The 19,201-nt window shown below is 40.6% G+C and overlaps 2 protein-coding genes across 5 annotated transcripts in view; one reads left to right on the forward strand and one right to left on the reverse strand.

The window, feature by feature from the left end:
• The first annotated feature begins 2,865 nt into the window (after positions 1-2,865).
• Positions 2,866-5,874, forward strand: LOC130743404 (probable serine/threonine-protein kinase PBL9). Of its 4 annotated transcripts, none has more exons than XM_057595634.1 (7): positions 2,866-3,038; positions 3,134-3,208; positions 3,694-4,022; positions 4,321-4,456; positions 4,544-4,686; positions 4,816-4,939; positions 5,055-5,874. In XM_057595634.1, exons 2-7 carry the CDS (start codon positions 3,157-3,159, stop codon positions 5,501-5,503), a joined length of 1,233 nt encoding a protein of 410 aa, XP_057451617.1. In that variant the 5' UTR covers positions 2,866-3,038; positions 3,134-3,156; the 3' UTR covers positions 5,504-5,874. The 4 variants fall into 4 exon arrangements, with proteins under 4 accessions (XP_057451617.1, XP_057451618.1, XP_057451615.1 ...); XM_057595635.1 differs by having other exon boundaries at positions 2,867-3,038; positions 3,697-4,022; XM_057595632.1 differs by lacking the exon at positions 2,866-3,038 and having other exon boundaries at positions 3,049-3,208.
• Positions 5,875-6,334: 460 nt separating this feature from the next.
• Positions 6,335-19,201, reverse strand: part of LOC130744369 (uncharacterized) — a 19,879-nt gene continuing 7,012 nt past the window's right edge. The window contains exon 2 of the mRNA XM_057596561.1: positions 6,335-6,342. Within this exon, the coding sequence (XP_057452544.1) occupies positions 6,335-6,342 (8 nt within the window). The remainder of the gene's footprint in view (positions 6,343-19,201) is intronic.

The raw sequence follows: 19,201 nt of genomic DNA on the forward strand, positions 1-19,201 counted from the left end.
AACCTTATTTTCCTATGAACTTTGCATTACTAGTTTCAAAATATCTTTTCTCACCTATATATATATATTTTTCATAAAACCGTTGCAATGGTGTGTGAAAGTAGTTTTTATCCTTGAATTTCTTTTACCTTATTCTTATTCTTAATAACTTTATTTTCCCAAACACTTTACTTAAGTTTTTCCAAAATGTATTTTACTACCTAGAAATAAAAGTTTGCATAAAAATATTTTTGGAGTGTGAAAATTGTTTTTTCCTTAATAATGCATAAACATTTTTGCATTGGGCAATTCTTTTTACCCATTAAAAATGAAGGGGTTTCGTCTTTTTTTTTTCTTTGATTTGCTATGATTTTGTGGTAACCAATTTTTCTAAATTTGTAAGCCAGTTCTTTATAGTCTAAATAATAAATTAAAGAGTAACTAATGTCAAGGAAAATTATATAGATTATGTTTGATTTATATTCAATGCTGCCTATGCAAGAATTATTGTAAAATCAAGTTTTTTTTTTTGAAAGTAAAATCTTAGTTTTGAATCATATAAATAATATTTCTAATTTTAGAAAATTATATGTAACTGGCTAATCTTTACACTCACAATAAATAATTAAGCACTTTGGAAAATGAAATAAAATTTGGGTTAAATATGTTTTTAGTCTATAAAGTATAGATGAATTGGATTTGTTCCCTCCAACCTTATTTCATAGTTTTTAGTCCCGAACATTGATGAAATATGTGAAATTAGTTCAAATTGCTCATTTTGTGGCGGTTTTTGTGTATTACTGATAATTTTCCTGCACCAAAAATACATTAACGACAGTTTAAACTATCACAAGATACACTACAAGACTAATTTCATATATTTTATTAATGTTGGAAACTAAAAGCTATAATTTTTTTTTGAGGAACCAAATACAATTCAACCCTATTTTACATGACTAAAAATATATTTAACAATATTTTTCTGTCTATATAACAAAGAATTGTAATTCATCATTAATTTGTATTTTTAAGATTCCAAATAAAATTTCTACCATCCATGTCCAATCCATGAGAAGTAGTGAATGATGGGTTGGTGAAAAGAAGATTGGTCACGCAAAGCAAACACCTATACCTACTCTTTCCCTTTCCCTCGTCTTACTATCAAGGTCTTATTTTGAACTGTGAAATCATATATAGATCCTCACACACTTTTAATTTGTACTCTGCACTTTTTTTTTTTTTCATTTCACGGGATTGTTTGATTTTCATAATCTGTAAAGTTATTCGTTACTCCTTTTTTTAGTATGCTTTACTATGTGGCCTTCTAGCTACATTTGTGAACAGTTTTTTGAGGTGATCAATTTCAGTTGATTTCTACCACATATTTTTATGGAAAAAAATTATTTGAAGAGGAAATCTCCTAAGGTTGATTGATGATTAGGGTGAAACACGTGTGTAGCAATCTAATTCTTAAAGTTTTTAATGTATTTTCGACCCTCCGTACATTATGCACGCGGGTCTTGAATATGTGGCCTCCCTTTCCCTATCTTAGGTAACGAGATCATAAAGGTAACGTGCATGTGTATGTTCAAACAAAATTTAGGCTTAATTCCATTTTTTTACTTATTTAACGTGATTTCTGGGTTTGGTTTGAACTTTGAAGTTGAGGTTTAATGAATTTTTCTGAAAACTTAATCAGTTTGAGTGGGAAGAGATTAAAAAAGAGGATGATGGTGGGTGAACGGAGGAAGATAAAGAAGATTGAGTTTCTTCTGGGTTTTTTATTTATGGAAATGCATGAATTATGGAGGAAAAAGATGAAGTGGAAGAGAAAAAAAGATGAAGATGAAAGACAAAGGACTAAATGTAATTTAAAAAAAAAATTTCTTGCCCAAACCGGTCAAAATTTAATGACAGATAAGCAATTAGATTTAATTTGACTAAAAAAATTGTTAGGGATAACATTTAAATAATTTGAAAATTAGAAATCTAATTTAATTTCTTTTACCAGGGACCTAAAGTCATGAGAACAATGAGACATGAGATTTGAATTTACAATTTAACACAAGATCTATTTTTTGTCATCTACTTTTCCTTACAAAATATAGGACTCTTCAATTTTTAATACATCCACATGAAAGGCAGGGGAGGGTAGCCGCTGAGCTCAACAAGACGAATGGGACCGTAATATATTCAAGCAGCTATTAATGTGTGAAGATGCAAAGGGGAGAAGCATAGCAACAAGTGCACAACAATTAACAAGCAAGGACAGTGTACCTAATCCCATGTACATAGTCTCTCAGTAGAATTTTCAAAGGGGACATAGCAAAGCAAGGACAGTTTGCTTTGCAAATTGCAAGCACAATCCGTGAACAAAAAGATAGAGATTGTGATTGAACGAGCAGGGCCATAGACATCAATATAGGGTGCATTTAATATTAATGTAAAGTTGAAGCTCCATATTCATTCACATCCCAATTGAGGAAAACAGATAAACAAAAAAATATGAATGAGTGACATCATAAGATAAAAAAAAAGAGATGCAATTTGCAATGAGAAAAAAAGTAGGAGTATATCAAAATTGATAGAGTGCTAGCATTTTATGTACAATAATGATACATGCATCATTAAACGGTGCATACATATTTCATTATTGTACCAAGAATGTTACAACTTTATATCAATTTTAACAATGCATACACATTGTTAATAATGTATTAATCTAGTGAAAGGTAAATTAGACCTCGTAAGAATGAGAGGACGAGTTTTGTTATTTTTTTACAAGTGTAATGAAATATGCACTGCATTCCATGGATGCCATTCGGGTCACCATAACACACCCACCTTCCTTTTGTATTAACTAACCCCGCATCCCCATCCACTATTTTCATTCATCCAAAAAAGGGTCCCTTTCTCTCTCTCTCTCTCTAATGGCTTTTCCTTACAATCCAGCACACCATAAGCAACTAATATAATAACTCTCTCTCTCTCTCTCTCTCTCTCTCTCTCCCTCTTACTTACTGTTTAGACTCTGGATCACCATTGCAAAGTGTAAACAGGTTCTTCTTCGCCTTTTCCTTCATTCATATTTCCTTCATTCCATTTTCTCTCTCTGTATTCAGCTCAACTCACATGGTTTCTGCACATCTGCTAGATCTTTGTAACTGCCTCCACAACATGGGAGCTTGTTTGAGTGCTCAAATTAAAGCTGAAAGCCCCAATAACACTGGTATGTTCCACAATTTTCTTCCTCTTTGCAACAACTTCTTCAAGTTGGTGTGCTGTTTGCATCATTCATTTCAGCTTGTGCAGTTCTGCTTTCATATCAATTGCTATGTCCTGTGTGAGAAGTTAGATTTGGTGTAGTTTAAGCTCTGCTTCCAACTGTTTAGTGCGTTTGATTTGTTAATTGTACTCATTTCTGCTGGCTATGTTTGGTTTTTGGTGTAAAAATATATGAATTTGGGTATGTTTCCCAATTTTATCATGTTAACTGTTTTTTAACCCTGTTTTGATGCTAATTTTAAGTTCCATTTTTGGATAAAACAAAAATTTGTAGGCTCCCTTAGGTAGTAGTCTTAAGCATGATTCCAAAAATTTGTTCCATTACATTATATAAGCATAATTGAAGATCCAGTTGGGTAGTTCAGTGAATGTTATGTTTTGTTTTGATATTGATCAAAGTTTAACTGTAATGGATTTGGCCCGGTTTAGCAGGGTTAAGTTCGAAGAATGTGAGTACAAATGGAAATGATCTCAGCTGCGCAAACAGTAATGGTTTGGCTGCTTCAGTGGCTCAAACTCCGCGTAGTGAGGGTGAGATCTTGCAGTCATCTAATGTAAAGAGCTTTACCTTCATAGAACTTAAGACAGCCACCAGAAACTTCCGTCCAGACAGTGTGTTGGGAGAAGGTGGGTTTGGATCAGTTTTCAAGGGGTGGATTGATGAAAATACATTGGCTGCTGCCAAACCTGGCATTGGCATTGGTATTGCTGTGAAAAGGCTAAATCATGAAAGCTTCCAGGGTCACAGGGAGTGGTTGGTGAGTTTAATCCACTTCCTTAATTCATTTGCTCATACTTTTTAAGAAGCAAACTCTGCATCTGTCACTTAGTTTAGGCGAGGCATGGATAGTGATTTAAGATGCAAGTCTCATTTTGCCTTATTTATCTCTCCATGTTCTTCTAAGCTCACTGAATTATTTGACATCACCATATTCTACATCTGCTACAATTTTATTGGTACCAAATGAAATGATGATGATATTAAGTTAAGCTTGGAATACCTGGTGGTGCAGACAATTCATAGTTTCGCTTACTGTATTTCTGTTTTCACTTTAGGCTGAAGTCAACTATCTTGGACAGTTTTCTCATCCACATCTAGTGAAATTGATTGGGTATTGCCTTGAGGATGAACACCGCCTTCTCGTCTATGAATTTATGCCTCGTGGGAGCTTGGAGAATCATTTGTTCAGGAGTGAGTTCTTCCTGTCCCTTCTTTTCACATAGTTTCAACTTTAGAAGTTTGTTTAACACTGTTAAAGTGACAATATTATTGTGACAGGAGGATCGTATTTTCAACCTCTTTCTTGGAGCCTCCGTGTGAAAGTTGCTCTTGATGCTGCCAAAGGGCTTGCATTTCTGCACAGTGCTGAAACAAAAGTGATATATAGAGATTTTAAGACTTCAAATGTCTTGCTGGATTCAGTATGTGGAATTCTGATATTTTTCTTTCAATGTATAATTACGGAAATAGGTTTAAACAATATCGAACGAGACTATGAAAGAAGTTATTTGCATAGCATATCTGAAACATATTTCTTGATTTGATCACAGAACTATACTGCAAAGCTTTCTGATTTTGGGCTGGCAAAGGATGGTCCAACAGGTGACAAAAGTCATGTCTCCACCAGGGTAATGGGAACCTATGGATATGCAGCTCCTGAATATCTAGCCACTGGTATTTTTAGTTTCATGTTACTGAACCATTTGTTTTTCCTTTGATGAGTTTTTAAGTTATGCTAGACTCAGCTTAGTAGCTTTCTGTTTAATGGCTAAAAACATTGTTATCGTAGGTCATCTTACTGCTAAGAGTGATGTCTATAGTTTTGGAGTTGTCCTGCTGGAAATGCTATCTGGTAAGAAGGCAGTGGACAAGAATAGACCATCTGGACAACACAACTTGGTGGAATGGGCTAAACCCTACCTGGCTAACAAGCGTAAGGTTTTCCGAGTGTTGGACAGCCGGCTCGAAGGGCAGTATTCAAGCGATGAGGCCTACAAGGTGGCCACCCTTGCTTTGCGCTGCCTATCAACCGAATCCAAGTTCAGGCCAAACATGGATGAAGTAGTTAAAGCTTTGGAGCAGCTGCAGGTTTCTAAAGTGAAAGGAGGCAATCAAAATGCTTCTGCTAATGGAGCTCGAATGCGTAGAAAAAGTGCTGATGATGTTGGCCGTGTGAGGACCCTGTCATCTTATCCCCGCCCCTCTGCATCCCCTCTCTATACAAACCTTCGAAGTTAACAAAGTTGAAAGTACATGAACTCAGGTATCTCTGTTGGTAAATAGACTTGTACATAGTATTCAGCTAGTATATTCAGAACCAAGCTTCTCTGTTGGCATTGCTGAGTGTGATTGCTAATGTCCTCAAATTTATATTGCACATATTCTGAGTTCTCTAAAGTGCTTGTAACAATCAAAACTAGCTGGGGAGGCTGGTACTTTTGCAGATTGCTCCGGTTAGATCATTTTTGTTCTATTCTATATCGGTGTGGTGCGGTTGCTTAATCTATTTTGTAAAACATCGTTGCCATATCGGGCTTCCACATCAAGCTTCAAACATGCGAAATACAATTAAAAGCTGATGGTTTATTCTATGTGTTTCAATTCTTTCATGCTTTCTTTGTTGTGAACATGGACATGATCCTCTGGTTACAGAGGAAAACATTGGCTGTCTTTACATTATTTTAAAGAGAGATCAGTGGAAATTGTTTTGAAATATGACATTGATGCCAATGCTACAAACAATACTAATAGTATTTTCCATTTGGTGTTGGTGTGAATACATCAAAAAAAATTGAATTGTTTATTATTTATTAAATTTGATAATTATGTTATCATTTTTATTTTATAAAGGATAAATTGGTAAAATAATAAGCGAAAAAGGATGATGCACTGACGGTGTAAAGTTTTTTTACACTGTCAACCAATCAGATTTCAAGGATGTGCCACGTCAATTAATGAAATTGAATAAAAAAAGAGATTTTCTCATATCTTTGAAATCTGATTGGTTGACGGTGTAAAGATGATGAAAAGTCGGTGGATCCAAGATCCAACTATAATTTATGCATCTCTTCATTTAGCTGGCAGACCAAATTAAGCAAGTTTACAAATTACAATTGAAAACATGTTATAAAATCAAGTTCAAAGTCAAATTTAATTATGAGAAAGTGAGGGGTTTTTACTTTTTAGGCATGAATGCATGATGATTAAATAAAGCCGACGCTGTAACACCCCGATTTTCGGTGGCGTCACTTTAGTAACCAAAAGTAAACTTAATGCGGAAAAACGTGAATATTTTTTTTTTGATAATAACTAAGACAAGACTGAATTAACTAAAACCCAAATGCGAAAAGTAATAAAACTAATATACAATATATACACAGCCCCCGCTGTAAGTAACAACCTCGTCACGAGTAACCTCCAGTGACGGAAAGAAAAGTGCAATGCCCGTAGGCAATATATACAAACCAAATGAAAAGGGTGAAGTGCCCGCAACACCATCCCTCAAAACTGAGAATCAGCTGACCCCATGGCCTGAAAATAAGACCTCCTAAGTCCAACCAACTCTCTGTGATTCCCGTAAGGAAACCACACAAAAAGCTATAGGCGGATCTACCCTGTCCCCTAAGTAACGAATGAAGCAAGACTGTCAGAGCTAAAACTCTACTCCTACACTAATCCTAACTAGAGGAGCTCATACCAACACTCAAAACTATGTGCTAGCATGATCGTCGTCTGAATCAGAATCCAGAACGACCAAGTCTATCAACCCTATCCGTCCTCCCCTCGCTCCTGCAACGCTCTCCGATGCTGGACTCACGGGCTTAGGGCCCGAACCCTGATCATCAATGATCGCAACGGAGGGTGCACTAGACCCTGCCGAAGGCACTCCCACTGGAATCTCCTCTGAGGGATCCTCCTCCTCTGAAGATGACGGTGGCGGCGGTGCTCCTCCAAGACCTGGTCCACAGTGAACGCCCGGTGGCAAGTTGAAGCTGATAGAGCATCGCCTCAACACTCCTGACCTCAAGAGTCCTCCACTATCCACGTGGTCCTCCATGATACGCCCCGAATACGTCGCTCGGTGGCTCGCGGGGTCAACCACCCACGACCCGGGGTCGTCCTGGTCGATCATCTCGTATCTAATCCCCCCCGAAGGGTGGACCATTGCGAACCAATCCGCAATGTTCATCTGACAAAAGGCGTTGTCCGCCAAAACACACACAGAAGACGCGAGGGTCAACTCTAAAGAACTATGTAGATAATAAACCCAATAGGTACAAATAATAGATAGCCACTTAGGCTTATAGCTAAAGATATCATTCCTAGGGTTGCATGTTCCACAATAACATGAACGCAATAATAACACTTAGCATGTTACAAGTAAGATAATCAAATAGCAATCACACTCAACAACTAAATTAGTATGCATGTTGCATGATATGTATGCAGGTTAACCCAGTCAACCAATATGCAATCCGGAACGGATGGACATCAACGGATCAGCCCTTCACCAGCCACGGTGGTGCCATTTCGGCCCGCGTGCCTCTTACTCCAACAACAACGGTAGTCAGATCAGCCGTAACCCGTAGGTCTGCCATTTCGGTCTGCTACAAGAGACGTCTACAGACGCTCTATCACGGAAATCCGGGTCTTATGACCATTTTGGAATCCGACGAGGTCCAGAGTACGTCCTGTGTTAATACCCCATTAATGTTGCATGAATGCAGGATGATTAGTCAAACAACGTCTCCGTCCTCACTCGACACGTCGCCACGTGTTCTAGGTAAATTAAAGTCTCTAAAATCTTACCCTAAGGCAAAGTCGATTCTGCGACAAAAGACACTTCTTCACAACACACATCGCTGCTCCAACAGCACAAGGGTATCACATACTCGGGAACTAACGGTTCCCCGGACTTATCCCCAGGATAGCCCCACAACATAGCTGCTCCAACAGCACAACAACCAACGCTGCTCCAACAGCACAACAACAACAGACTCAACACTTGGATCCAACGACACTTCTCGTTTTCCAAACTATGATTTTCATCCAAAGCCTCCTTTCGAGATTATTACCCTTACTTAACGATTTAGAGGTTGTTTAATGTCTTATGAATTTTCTTTTCAAAATAATATCCTTTTTAGTCTTATCGCAATTCCTATAAGTTCTCGGGATCTTCGAATCCCCAAATGACTCCAGAGAATGTCTCGATCCATAAACCCTATACAAGGCCCGAACCTCGTTCGTCCTATCAAACTTTCTCAAAACTCTCAAAATAAAATCGGCATGACCTGCCCGCTATTCTCACCATTCAGAATCTCAGATTTTCAGTGTAAAGCATATTTAAATCATCACAATCAACAACATGTCATATATCAATAAATCGCTTCATAAACACTTAGCACTTAGCATATAAAGCATGCACCACACATCCTAGATTACCCACATAGCACATAGCATGTAAGTCAATCTTCAAAAACATTCAGTAGATGAATCATCTACATTGTCAGCCGAAGCCTCAGAAAACATTTTCAATCAAACACAAACAAGTGCATAAACAGTAAACAATGTCGAAAGCATCGACCCTAAGCATTAACTAGAGATTCAGTGAGATGCCCTCACCTGAAGGTTCTCCAGCAAAAACTTCAAACTCTTCTTCACAAGCAAGGTGTTGATCCTCAGGAAATTCCTCAAAATCACCTTTAGAACAAAACCACAAAAAATCAATCAGAATCTATCGGAAACTAAGCTATCGATACTTACTAAGGTTACTCGAAGTAATCTATACTCTAAGGTACGATAATCTAGCGCGAAAGACAAGTTTTCGGAAAAAAGAAATTTCTTCCTCCCCCTTAATAGGGCTCGGCCACTTTGGCTAATTATGGGGCTCGATTTTTCTTCGATCAAACTTGGTTCCTATGCTTTCATAAGCCGTAACTAAGGGTATTCTGAACTCGGAAAAATTATCGGATCGAAAACTGTCGCAGGGGTATTTTGGTCATGATTTTTAACTTAGGATTTTCAAAACTGAAATCCCAAAAATAAAATTTTGCAGGGACGTCACCAACTACGTTTATGACAACTAATCCTACTAGCACTAAGCTAAGGCGATAGTTTACAGCCTAAAGATTGGAACTTTACTAAAAACTACATAAAATGGGTATTTTAGGTTCAAATTGATTCCGACGGAATTCCGGCGACATAACGGAAAATCTAATCCGGCAGAAGTGATCTTGGGCATACATAGAAGAGGTTTAGAATCAGAAATGAAAGATTCAGGATAGTTTTGCAAAAACCCATAAACTATCCACTCAGAAAACTCTACAGAAAAGCTATGGAAAAAGCGATCGGAGGTAAGGATTAGCGACTATACCTCGAAGCCTTGAAGTAGCAACTAACGGATCAACGATCAAGCAAACGATGAAGAAAAACTCTTCTTCCTTCTTCCTTGTTCTTGGCCGCGGTTTAGAGGAGAGAAAATGGAGGAAAATTGTGTTTTTTCTTCCTTTGTTTGCTATATATAGAAGGTGGAAATTCGCGGGAAAAAGAAAGTCTCGCGAACCCGATTTTTCCGGCGTCATTCTCCATGAATTCTAAGATAGGTTTTGGCAAAGGAATTCCCAAACTAAGAAGATGTCTCCTTGTATTTTTGGCAACTAATGCAAAGTCGGTGCAAAGTCGGTGTAAAACTATTTTACCCGATAAGTTGCTTTTTGCCTCGAATGTCGGAATGGAAAACTTCCTTCTGAAGAAAGATTGAAATCATCAAGAGAAATGGGTGTACGCGTGTGGAATATTCATTTGAAGCTCTGAATAGATAAAGTCCTCAAAGTCGGGAAATTCTAGGGTTTTGAAATACCAGGGATTCGGTTTCGGCAAACTTCCGATGATTGGAATCGGACGTTCGTAGATCCTAGAGTTTCGCCTCGAAACGATTGTTATATATGGAAGAAGAGAAATTCTAACATTTCTCTGAAGATTTTTGGAATTAACTGCCAGCGTGCCCAAAAGTGAAAATTAGTTATATACTAGGGTTTCTGACCTAGGTTTAAGCGTAAAACGTTCGTGCTATAACTTTTATCGATCATAATGAAATCCTTGAACTTTTCCTGAACTTTCTCCTTCATAAATATATTTCATTTAATAAACTTTCGTTCAGGTTTCCCTTCACATTACATCAACCCTAATCGTGAATAAAAAGTTTATTCACTTAACATAAGCCTAAAACTCGGGCCTTACATTACTACCCTCCAAAAAGAAAGTTTCGACCTCGAAACTTAAGGGTTAGTAAATAGTTCTGGATATTGTTCTTGAATCTTCTCCTTCAGCTCCCATGTCGCATCACCAGTGTCTTTGTTCCAAATGACCTTCACTAGCTCGATCTCTTTCCCTCTCAACTGTTTTATCCTGGTGTCACCAATGCTAATTGGCGGTGTCTCGAAAGACAGATCATCCTTCAACTCAATGTCATCCAGCTCGATAACATGTGTCGGATCCGCAATATATTTCCTCAATTGTGACACGTGGAATACATCATGAATGTTTGATAGAAATGGAGGTAGTGCAATCTGATATGCGACTGGTCCAATTCGACGAGTGATCTGATACGGTCCAATAAACTTGGGCGTAAGCTTCTTTGACTTGATTGCTCGACCAACACCCGTCGTCTGAGTAACTCTCAGAAATACATGATCTCCTTCTTCGAACTCCAGAGTTCTGCGCCTCTGATCTGCATAACTCTTCTGTCTACTCTGAGAAGTCCTCATCTTCTCTCTGATCTGCTTGATCTTCTCAGTGGTCTGTTGCAGAAGTTCTGGTCCTACCAACAGATTTTCTCCGTTTTGGTACCAACACAAAGGTGTTCTACACTTGCGGCCATACAAAGCCTCATACGGTGCCATACCAATGCTCGTATGAAAACTGTTGTTGTACGTGAACTCAATCAATGGCAATAAGGTATCCCAACTGCCCTTGTTGTCCAGAACGCAAGCGCGTAGCAAATCCTCCAACGACTGAATAGTTCTCTCAGTCTGTCCATCAGTCTGCGGATGATAAGCAGAACTTAGTCTCAGCCTTGTTCCCAAAGCCTCTTGAAGAGCTCCCCAAAAATGTGATGTAAACTTCGGGTCTCGATCGGATACAATACTTGTCGGTACTCCGTGAAGTCGTACAATCTCCGCTATATATAACTCTGATAGTTTCTCCACGTTGTACGTAGTCCTCACCGGTACGAAATGAGCCGACTTAGTCAGTCGATCCACGATTACCCAAATAGAATCGTATCCCTTCTGGGTTCTTGGCAAAGCCACGACGAAATCCATCGATATGCTATCCCATTTCCATTCTGGCACATCCAAGCTTTGTAGCATACCTGAAGACTTCTGATGTTCCACCTTCGCCTTCTGACATGTCAGACATGCAGCTACATACTCCGCCACTTGTCTTTTCATTCCTGGCCACCAAAAATTCATCTTCAAGTCTTGGTACATCTTCTTCATTCCAGGATGAATGCTTAACTTGCTCTTGTGACCTTCATCCATAATCAATCTTCTCAATTCAGGGTTGTTAGGCACACAAACCCTATCCTTGCACCGTAGGATGTTGTCACTTCCTACCTTGAATTCTGGGTCTTTACCTTGACTTACCAAATTCCTTTTCCCGAGCAGAAACTCATCTTGTAACTGTTGATCTCGGATTTCTTCCATCAATCCATTGGTAATTCTGATCATCCCGAACTTCAGTTCTCCCTCGGACAATCTCACATCCAAGCTCAAATCTCGAAATTGCTCTAACAGCTGCAGCTCCTTCACCATCATCGACGAGATGTGCATCTTCCTGCTCAAGGCATCAGCAACAACGTTCGCCTTTCCAGGATGATATTGTAGAGTGAACTCGTAATCTTTAAGAAACTCCATCCACCGACGCTGCCTCATGTTCAGCTCCTTCTGCTCAAACAAGTACTTCAAGCTCTTATGATCACTGAATATAGTGAAATTGCATCCATACAAGTGATGCCTCCAAATCTTCAGTGCAAATACGATCGCAGCTAGTTCCAAGTCATGAGTTGGATAATTCTTCTCATGCACCTTCAGTTGTCTTGAAGCATAAGCAACCACCTTCCGATGTTGCATCAGCACACATCCCAAACCTTGATGTGAAGCATCACAGTATACCTCATAAGGTTCCTCAGGTTGCGGTAAGACGAGTACAGGTGACGTCGTCAACCGTTCCTTCATCGTCTGAATGCTAGTCTCGCACGCTTCAGTCCATGCAAAAGGTTGGTCCTTCCTCGTCAGTTGAGTCAAAGGTCCAACTATCTTCGCGAAATTCTCGATAAAACGGCGATAGTATCCCGCCAAACCGACAAAACTTCTGATCTCCGTCACTGTCTTCGGCCGTTCCCATGACAATACGGTCTCCACCTTTGCTGGGTCCACAGCTATTCCCTCCTTAGAGATCACATGACCTAAGAATTTTACCTCTTCGAGCCAAAATTCGCACTTGGAAGGATTGGCATACAACTCCTTCTCCCTCAGCACTTGTAAAACTTGTCGCAAGTGCTCCTCGTGGTCTTCGGCATTCTTCGAGTAGATTAAGATATCGTCGATAAACACCACGACGAATCGATCCAGGAACGTATGAAAAGTCATATTCATGTAAGCCATGAATATTGCAGGTGCGTTCGTTACCCCAAATGGCATCACTAAGTACTCATAGTGTCCATAACGGGTTCTGAATGCCGTCTTCTGGATATCCTCGGTCTTGACCCTGATTTGATGATAACCCGACTTCAGGTCGATCTTCGAGAATATCGTAGCTCCTCGCAGTTGATCCATCAAATCATCAATCCTAGGTAACGGATACCTATTCTTGGCGGTTACTTTGTTCAGTTGCCGGTAGTCAACACATAATCTCGATTTCCCGTCCTTCTTCTTCACCAATAAGACTGGAGCTCCCCAAGGTGAAACGCTTGGTCGTATGAATCCCTTCGACAGAAGATCTTCGAGTTGGGACTTCAGTTCCACTAGCTCCGCAGGTGCCATACGATATGGTGCAATCGATATCGGCCCTGTTCCCGGTACGATGTCTATCGCAAACTCAATGTCGCGTACAGGCGGCAATCCAGGTACATCGCCAGGAAAAACGTCTGTGAATTCCTTCACCACTGGAATACTGCCAACTTCTGGGTTCCCTTTGCTCTCCAAGCTTAGCAAAACAGAATACTCCTGAGATCCCTCGTTCAAAGCGACGCTGATGTGATTGGCAGATAGATACTCGGAAAGATCCGAATCAGGGAATACCACTCTCTTTCGGTTGCAGTCCAAAAGACAATGATAGCGGGACAACCAATCCATTCCTAGGATAACATCTAGGTTCTTAAGAGTTAGGCATACTAGGTTAGCATGGTAGATCCTATTGTTGTATGTTATCGGACAATACATGCATGCTGAATTAGCAAGTAGAGTCTTGGCAGGAGTAGCAACTATCAGATCGAAGCTCAAAGCAGTAATAGGAAGTCTTAATCTGATTGCACACTCTCTAGAGATAAAAGAATGCGTTGCACCGGAATCAAAAAGTACGGATAGAAGGTTACCGTCAATCTCGCCGTCGCCTCTAATCAGTCCATCGACCCCCTCAGCATCCTCACCATCCATGGTGTAGACTCTCGCCTTCGCAGCAGGACGCTTCCCTCGGGCAGTGTTGACGGCTGATTCCGCCTTTGGTACCTTGCACTGTGCCGCAGTATGCCCCAGTTTGTTACAGTTGTAACATTGAGGTCTCGTGTCGGGACAATCACGAGCATAATGCCCTTGCTTTCCACACTTGAAGCAAGTCAGTTCCCGGTTCTGAGTCTGACCTCCTGAACCACCAGCAGCACCCACCATGGGCCTGTAAGATCCCGAGGCAAATCCCCTTCCAGCAGGACGCTGATATGGCCTCCTGTTTTGAAACCTCCCTCGATTCTGAACATTCTGAGGACCCGACCTCATCGGCCCTCCAGCTCCAGCCCGGTTTAGCCTCCGGTTCTTCATCAGTTCCACCTCCGTGGCCTTCTCAACCAAAGATTGGAATCGCATGATTCCCAGCGGCCTCACTGAGTCCTCAATATCTGGCCTCAACCCATTCACGAAACGCTTGCACATGTAGCGCTCGTTCACATGGTCGTGGAAGAATTGGAAATGCTTGGCCAGAGACTCCAGCTTCGAAGCAAATTCCGGTACAGACATACCTCCCTGACGGAGGGTTAGAAACTGGGACTCCCGCTCATCCCGAGCACTAGTTGGAAAGTATTTCTCCAAGAATGCGTCCCGGAAAGAGTTCCAGTTAACCTCTTCATGGTTGGCTTCCATGATCCCCTTGTGGCCCTTCCACCAGTACTCGGCATCATCGAGCAACAGATAAGTCGCCATGCCCACCTTGGCACCCTCAACAGTCTGTAGGACGCCGAATATCTTTTCAACCTCCTGAATCCAGAGATCTGCTTTGTCTGGATCAGTACCACCAGAGAACTTGGGTGGGTTTTGCCTCCTGAAGTCATTGAGGCCTTTGTTCTGGTCCAGAGTTATTTCCCTCTGGCACTGATGTTGTTCACGTGCTTCTTCAGTAGCACGCCTCATGGCATTATCATTTGCCTGTGCGGTTACCGCTTGGGCCTGCGCTGTTACCGCTTGGGCCATAGTGGCCATCATCTCAGCTAGCTGGTTATTATTCACCATATTCTGTTAAAGGAAGCAAACAGTCAGTACTTATCATAAGATAGCATCTAGCATCACTATACAATATGAGTAAGCAATAACTTCAATCAATTTTTAAGCGAAAAATCGCTTGCAGACAATCAATTTTCACTCTTTGCAGAGTCACACAACCTAGCACAGAAGACCTATTCCCCAACAACTCCCGAAAGACTCGACCGTGCTCTGATACCACAATGTAACACCCCGATTTTCGGTGGCGTCACTTTAGTAACCAAAAGTAAACTTAATGCGGAAAAACGTGAATATTTTTTTTTGATAATAACTAAGACAAGACTGAATTAACTAAAACCCAAATGCGAAAAGTAATAAAACTAATATACAATATATACACAGCCCCCGCTGTAAGTAACAACCTCGTCACGAGTAACCTCCAGTGACGGAAAGAAAAGTGCAATGCCCGTAGGCAATATATACAAACCAAATGAAAAGGGTGAAGTGCCCGCAACACCATCCCTCAAAACTGAGAATCAGCTGACCCCATGGCCTGAAAATAAGACCTCCTAAGTCCAACCAACTCTCTGTGATTCCCGTAAGGAAACCACACAAAAAGCTATAGGCGGATCTACCCTGTCCCCTAAGTAACGAATGAAGCAAGACTGTCAGAGCTAAAACTCTACTCCTACACTAATCCTAACTAGAGGAGCTCATACCAACACTCAAAACTATGTGCTAGCATGATCGTCGTCTGAATCAGAATCCAGAACGACCAAGTCTATCAACCCTATCCGTCCTCCCCTCGCTCCTGCAACGCTCTCCGATGCTGGACTCACGGGCTTAGGGCCCGAACCCTGATCATCAATGATCGCAACGGAGGGTGCACTAGACCCTGCCGAAGGCACTCCCACTGGAATCTCCTCTGAGGGATCCTCCTCCTCTGAAGATGACGGTGGCGGCGGTGCTCCTCCAAGACCTGGTCCACAGTGAACGCCCGGTGGCAAGTTGAAGCTGATAGAGCATCGCCTCAACACTCCTGACCTCAAGAGTCCTCCACTATCCACGTGGTCCTCCATGATACGCCCCGAATACGTCGCTCGGTGGCTCGCGGGGTCAACCACCCACGACCCGGGGTCGTCCTGGTCGATCATCTCGTATCTAATCCCCCCCGAAGGGTGGACCATTGCGAACCAATCCGCAATGTTCATCTGACAAAAGGCGTTGTCCGCCAAAACACACACAGAAGACGCGAGGGTCAACTCTAAAGAACTATGTAGATAATAAACCCAATAGGTACAAATAATAGATAGCCACTTAGGCTTATAGCTAAAGATATCATTCCTAGGGTTGCATGTTCCACAATAACATGAACGCAATAATAACACTTAGCATGTTACAAGTAAGATAATCAAATAGCAATCACACTCAACAACTAAATTAGTATGCATGTTGCATGATATGTATGCAGGTTAACCCAGTCAACCAATATGCAATCCGGAACGGATGGACATCAACGGATCAGCCCTTCACCAGCCACGGTGGTGCCATTTCGGCCCGCGTGCCTCTTACTCCAACAACAACGGTAGTCAGATCAGCCGTAACCCGTAGGTCTGCCATTTCGGTCTGCTACAAGAGACGTCTACAGACGCTCTATCACGGAAATCCGGGTCTTATGACCATTTTGGAATCCGACGAGGTCCAGAGTACGTCCTGTGTTAATACCCCATTAATGTTGCATGAATGCAGGATGATTAGTCAAACAACGTCTCCGTCCTCACTCGACACGTCGCCACGTGTTCTAGGTAAATTAAAGTCTCTAAAATCTTACCCTAAGGCAAAGTCGATTCTGCGACAAAAGACACTTCTTCACAACACACATCGCTGCTCCAACAGCACAAGGGTATCACATACTCGGGAACTAACGGTTCCCCGGACTTATCCCCAGATAGCCCCACAACATAGCTGCTCCAACAGCACAACAACCAACGCTGCTCCAACAGCACAACAACAACAGACTCAACACTTGGATCCAACGACACTTCTCGTTTTCCAAACTATGATTTTCATCCAAAGCCTCCTTTCGAGATTATTACCCTTACTTAACGATTTAGAGGTTGTTTAATGTCTTATGAATTTTCTTTTCAAAATAATATCCTTTTTAGTCTTATCGCAATTCCTATAATTCTCGGGATCTTCGAATCCCCAAATGACTCCAGAGAATGTCTCGATCCATAAACCCTATACAAGGCCCGAACCTCGTTCGTCCTATCAAACTTTCTCAAAACTCTCAAAATAAAATCGGCATGACCTGCCCGCTATTCTCACCATTCAGAATCTCAGATTTTCAGTGTAAAGCATATTTAAATCATCACAATCAACAACATGTCATATATCAATAAATCGCTTCATAAACACTTAGCACTTAGCATATAAAGCATGCACCACACATCCTAGATTACCCACATAGCACATAGCATGTAAGTCAATCTTCAAAAACATTCAGTAGATGAATCATCTACATTGTCAGCCGAAGCCTCAGAAAACATTTTCAATCAAACACAAACAAGTGCATAAACAGTAAACAATGTCGAAAGCATCGACCCTAAGCATTAACTAGAGATTCAGTGAGATGCCCTCACCTGAAGGTTCTCCAGCAAAAACTTCAAACTCTTCTTCACAAGCAAGGTGTTGATCCTCAGGAAATTCCTCAAAATCACCTTTAGAACAAAACCACAAAAAATCAATCAGAATCTATCGGAAACTAAGCTATCGATACTTACTAAGGTTACTCGAAGTAATCTATACTCTAAGGTACGATAATCTAGCGCGAAAGACAAGTTTTCGGAAAAAAGAAATTTCTTCCTCCCCCTTAATAGGGCTCGGCCACTTTGGCTAATTATGGGGCTCGATTTTTCTTCGATCAAACTTGGTTCCTATGCTTTCATAAGCCGTAACTAAGGGTATTCTGAACTCGGAAAAAATTATCGGATCGAAAACTGTCGCAGGGGTATTTTGGTCATGATTTTTAACTTAGGATTTTCAAAACTGAAATCCCAAAAATAAAATTTGCAGGGACGTCACCAACGACGTTTATGACAACTAATCCTACTAGCACTAAGCTAAGGCGATAGTTTACCAGCCTAAAGATTGGAACTTTACTAAAAACTACATAAAATGGGTATTTTAGGTTCAAATTGATTCCGACGGAATTCCGGCGACATAACGGAAAATCTAATCCGGCAGAAGTGATCTTGGGCATACATAGAAGAGGTTTAGAATCAGAAATGAAAGATTCAGGATAGTTTTGCAAAAAACCCATAAACTATCCACTCAGAAAACTCTACAGAAAAGCTATGGAAAAAGCGATCGGAGGTAAGGATTAGCGACTATACCTCGAAGCCTTGAAGTAGCAACTAACGGATCAACGATCAAGCAAACGATGAAGAAAAAACTCTTCTTCCTTCTTCCTTGTTCTTGGCCGCGGTTTAGAGGAGAGAAAATGGAGGAAAATTGTGTTTTTTCTTCCTTTGTTTGCTATATATAGAAGGTGGAAATTCGCGGGAAAAAAGAAAGTCTCGCGAACCCGATTTTTCCGGCGTCATTCTCCATGAATTCTAAGATAGGTTTTGGCAAAGGAATTCCCAAACTAAGAAGATGTCTCCTTGTATTTTTGGCAACTAATGCAAAGTCGGTGCAAAGTCGGTGTAAAACTATTTTACCCGATAAGTTGCTTTTTGCCTCGAATGTCGGAATGGAAAACTTCCTTCTGAAGAAAGATTGAAATCATCAAGAGAAATGGGTGTACCGTGTGGAATATTCATTTGAAGCTCTGAATAGATAAAGTCCTCAAAGTCGGGAAATTCTAGGGTTTTGAAATACCAGGATTCGGTTTCGGCAAACTTCCGATGATTGGAATCGGACGTTCGTAGATCCTAGAGTTTCGCCTCGAAACGATTGTTATATATGGAAGAAGAGAAATTCTAACATTTCTCTGAAGATTTTTGAATTAACTGCCAGCGTGCCCAAAAGTGAAAATTAGTTATATACTAGGGTTTCTGACCTAGGTTTAAGCGTAAAACGTTCGTGCTATAACTTTTATCGATCATAATGAATCCTTGAACTTTCCTGAACTTTCTCCTTCATAAATATATTTCATTTAATAAACTTTCGTTCAGGTTTCCCTTCACATTACATCAACCCTAATCGTGAATAAAAAGTTTATTCACTTAACATAAGCCTAAAACTC

This window comes from Lotus japonicus, chromosome 3 (assembly GCF_012489685.1).
Source record: "Lotus japonicus ecotype B-129 chromosome 3, LjGifu_v1.2".
NCBI classification, from domain to species: Eukaryota; Viridiplantae; Streptophyta; class Magnoliopsida; order Fabales; family Fabaceae; genus Lotus; species Lotus japonicus.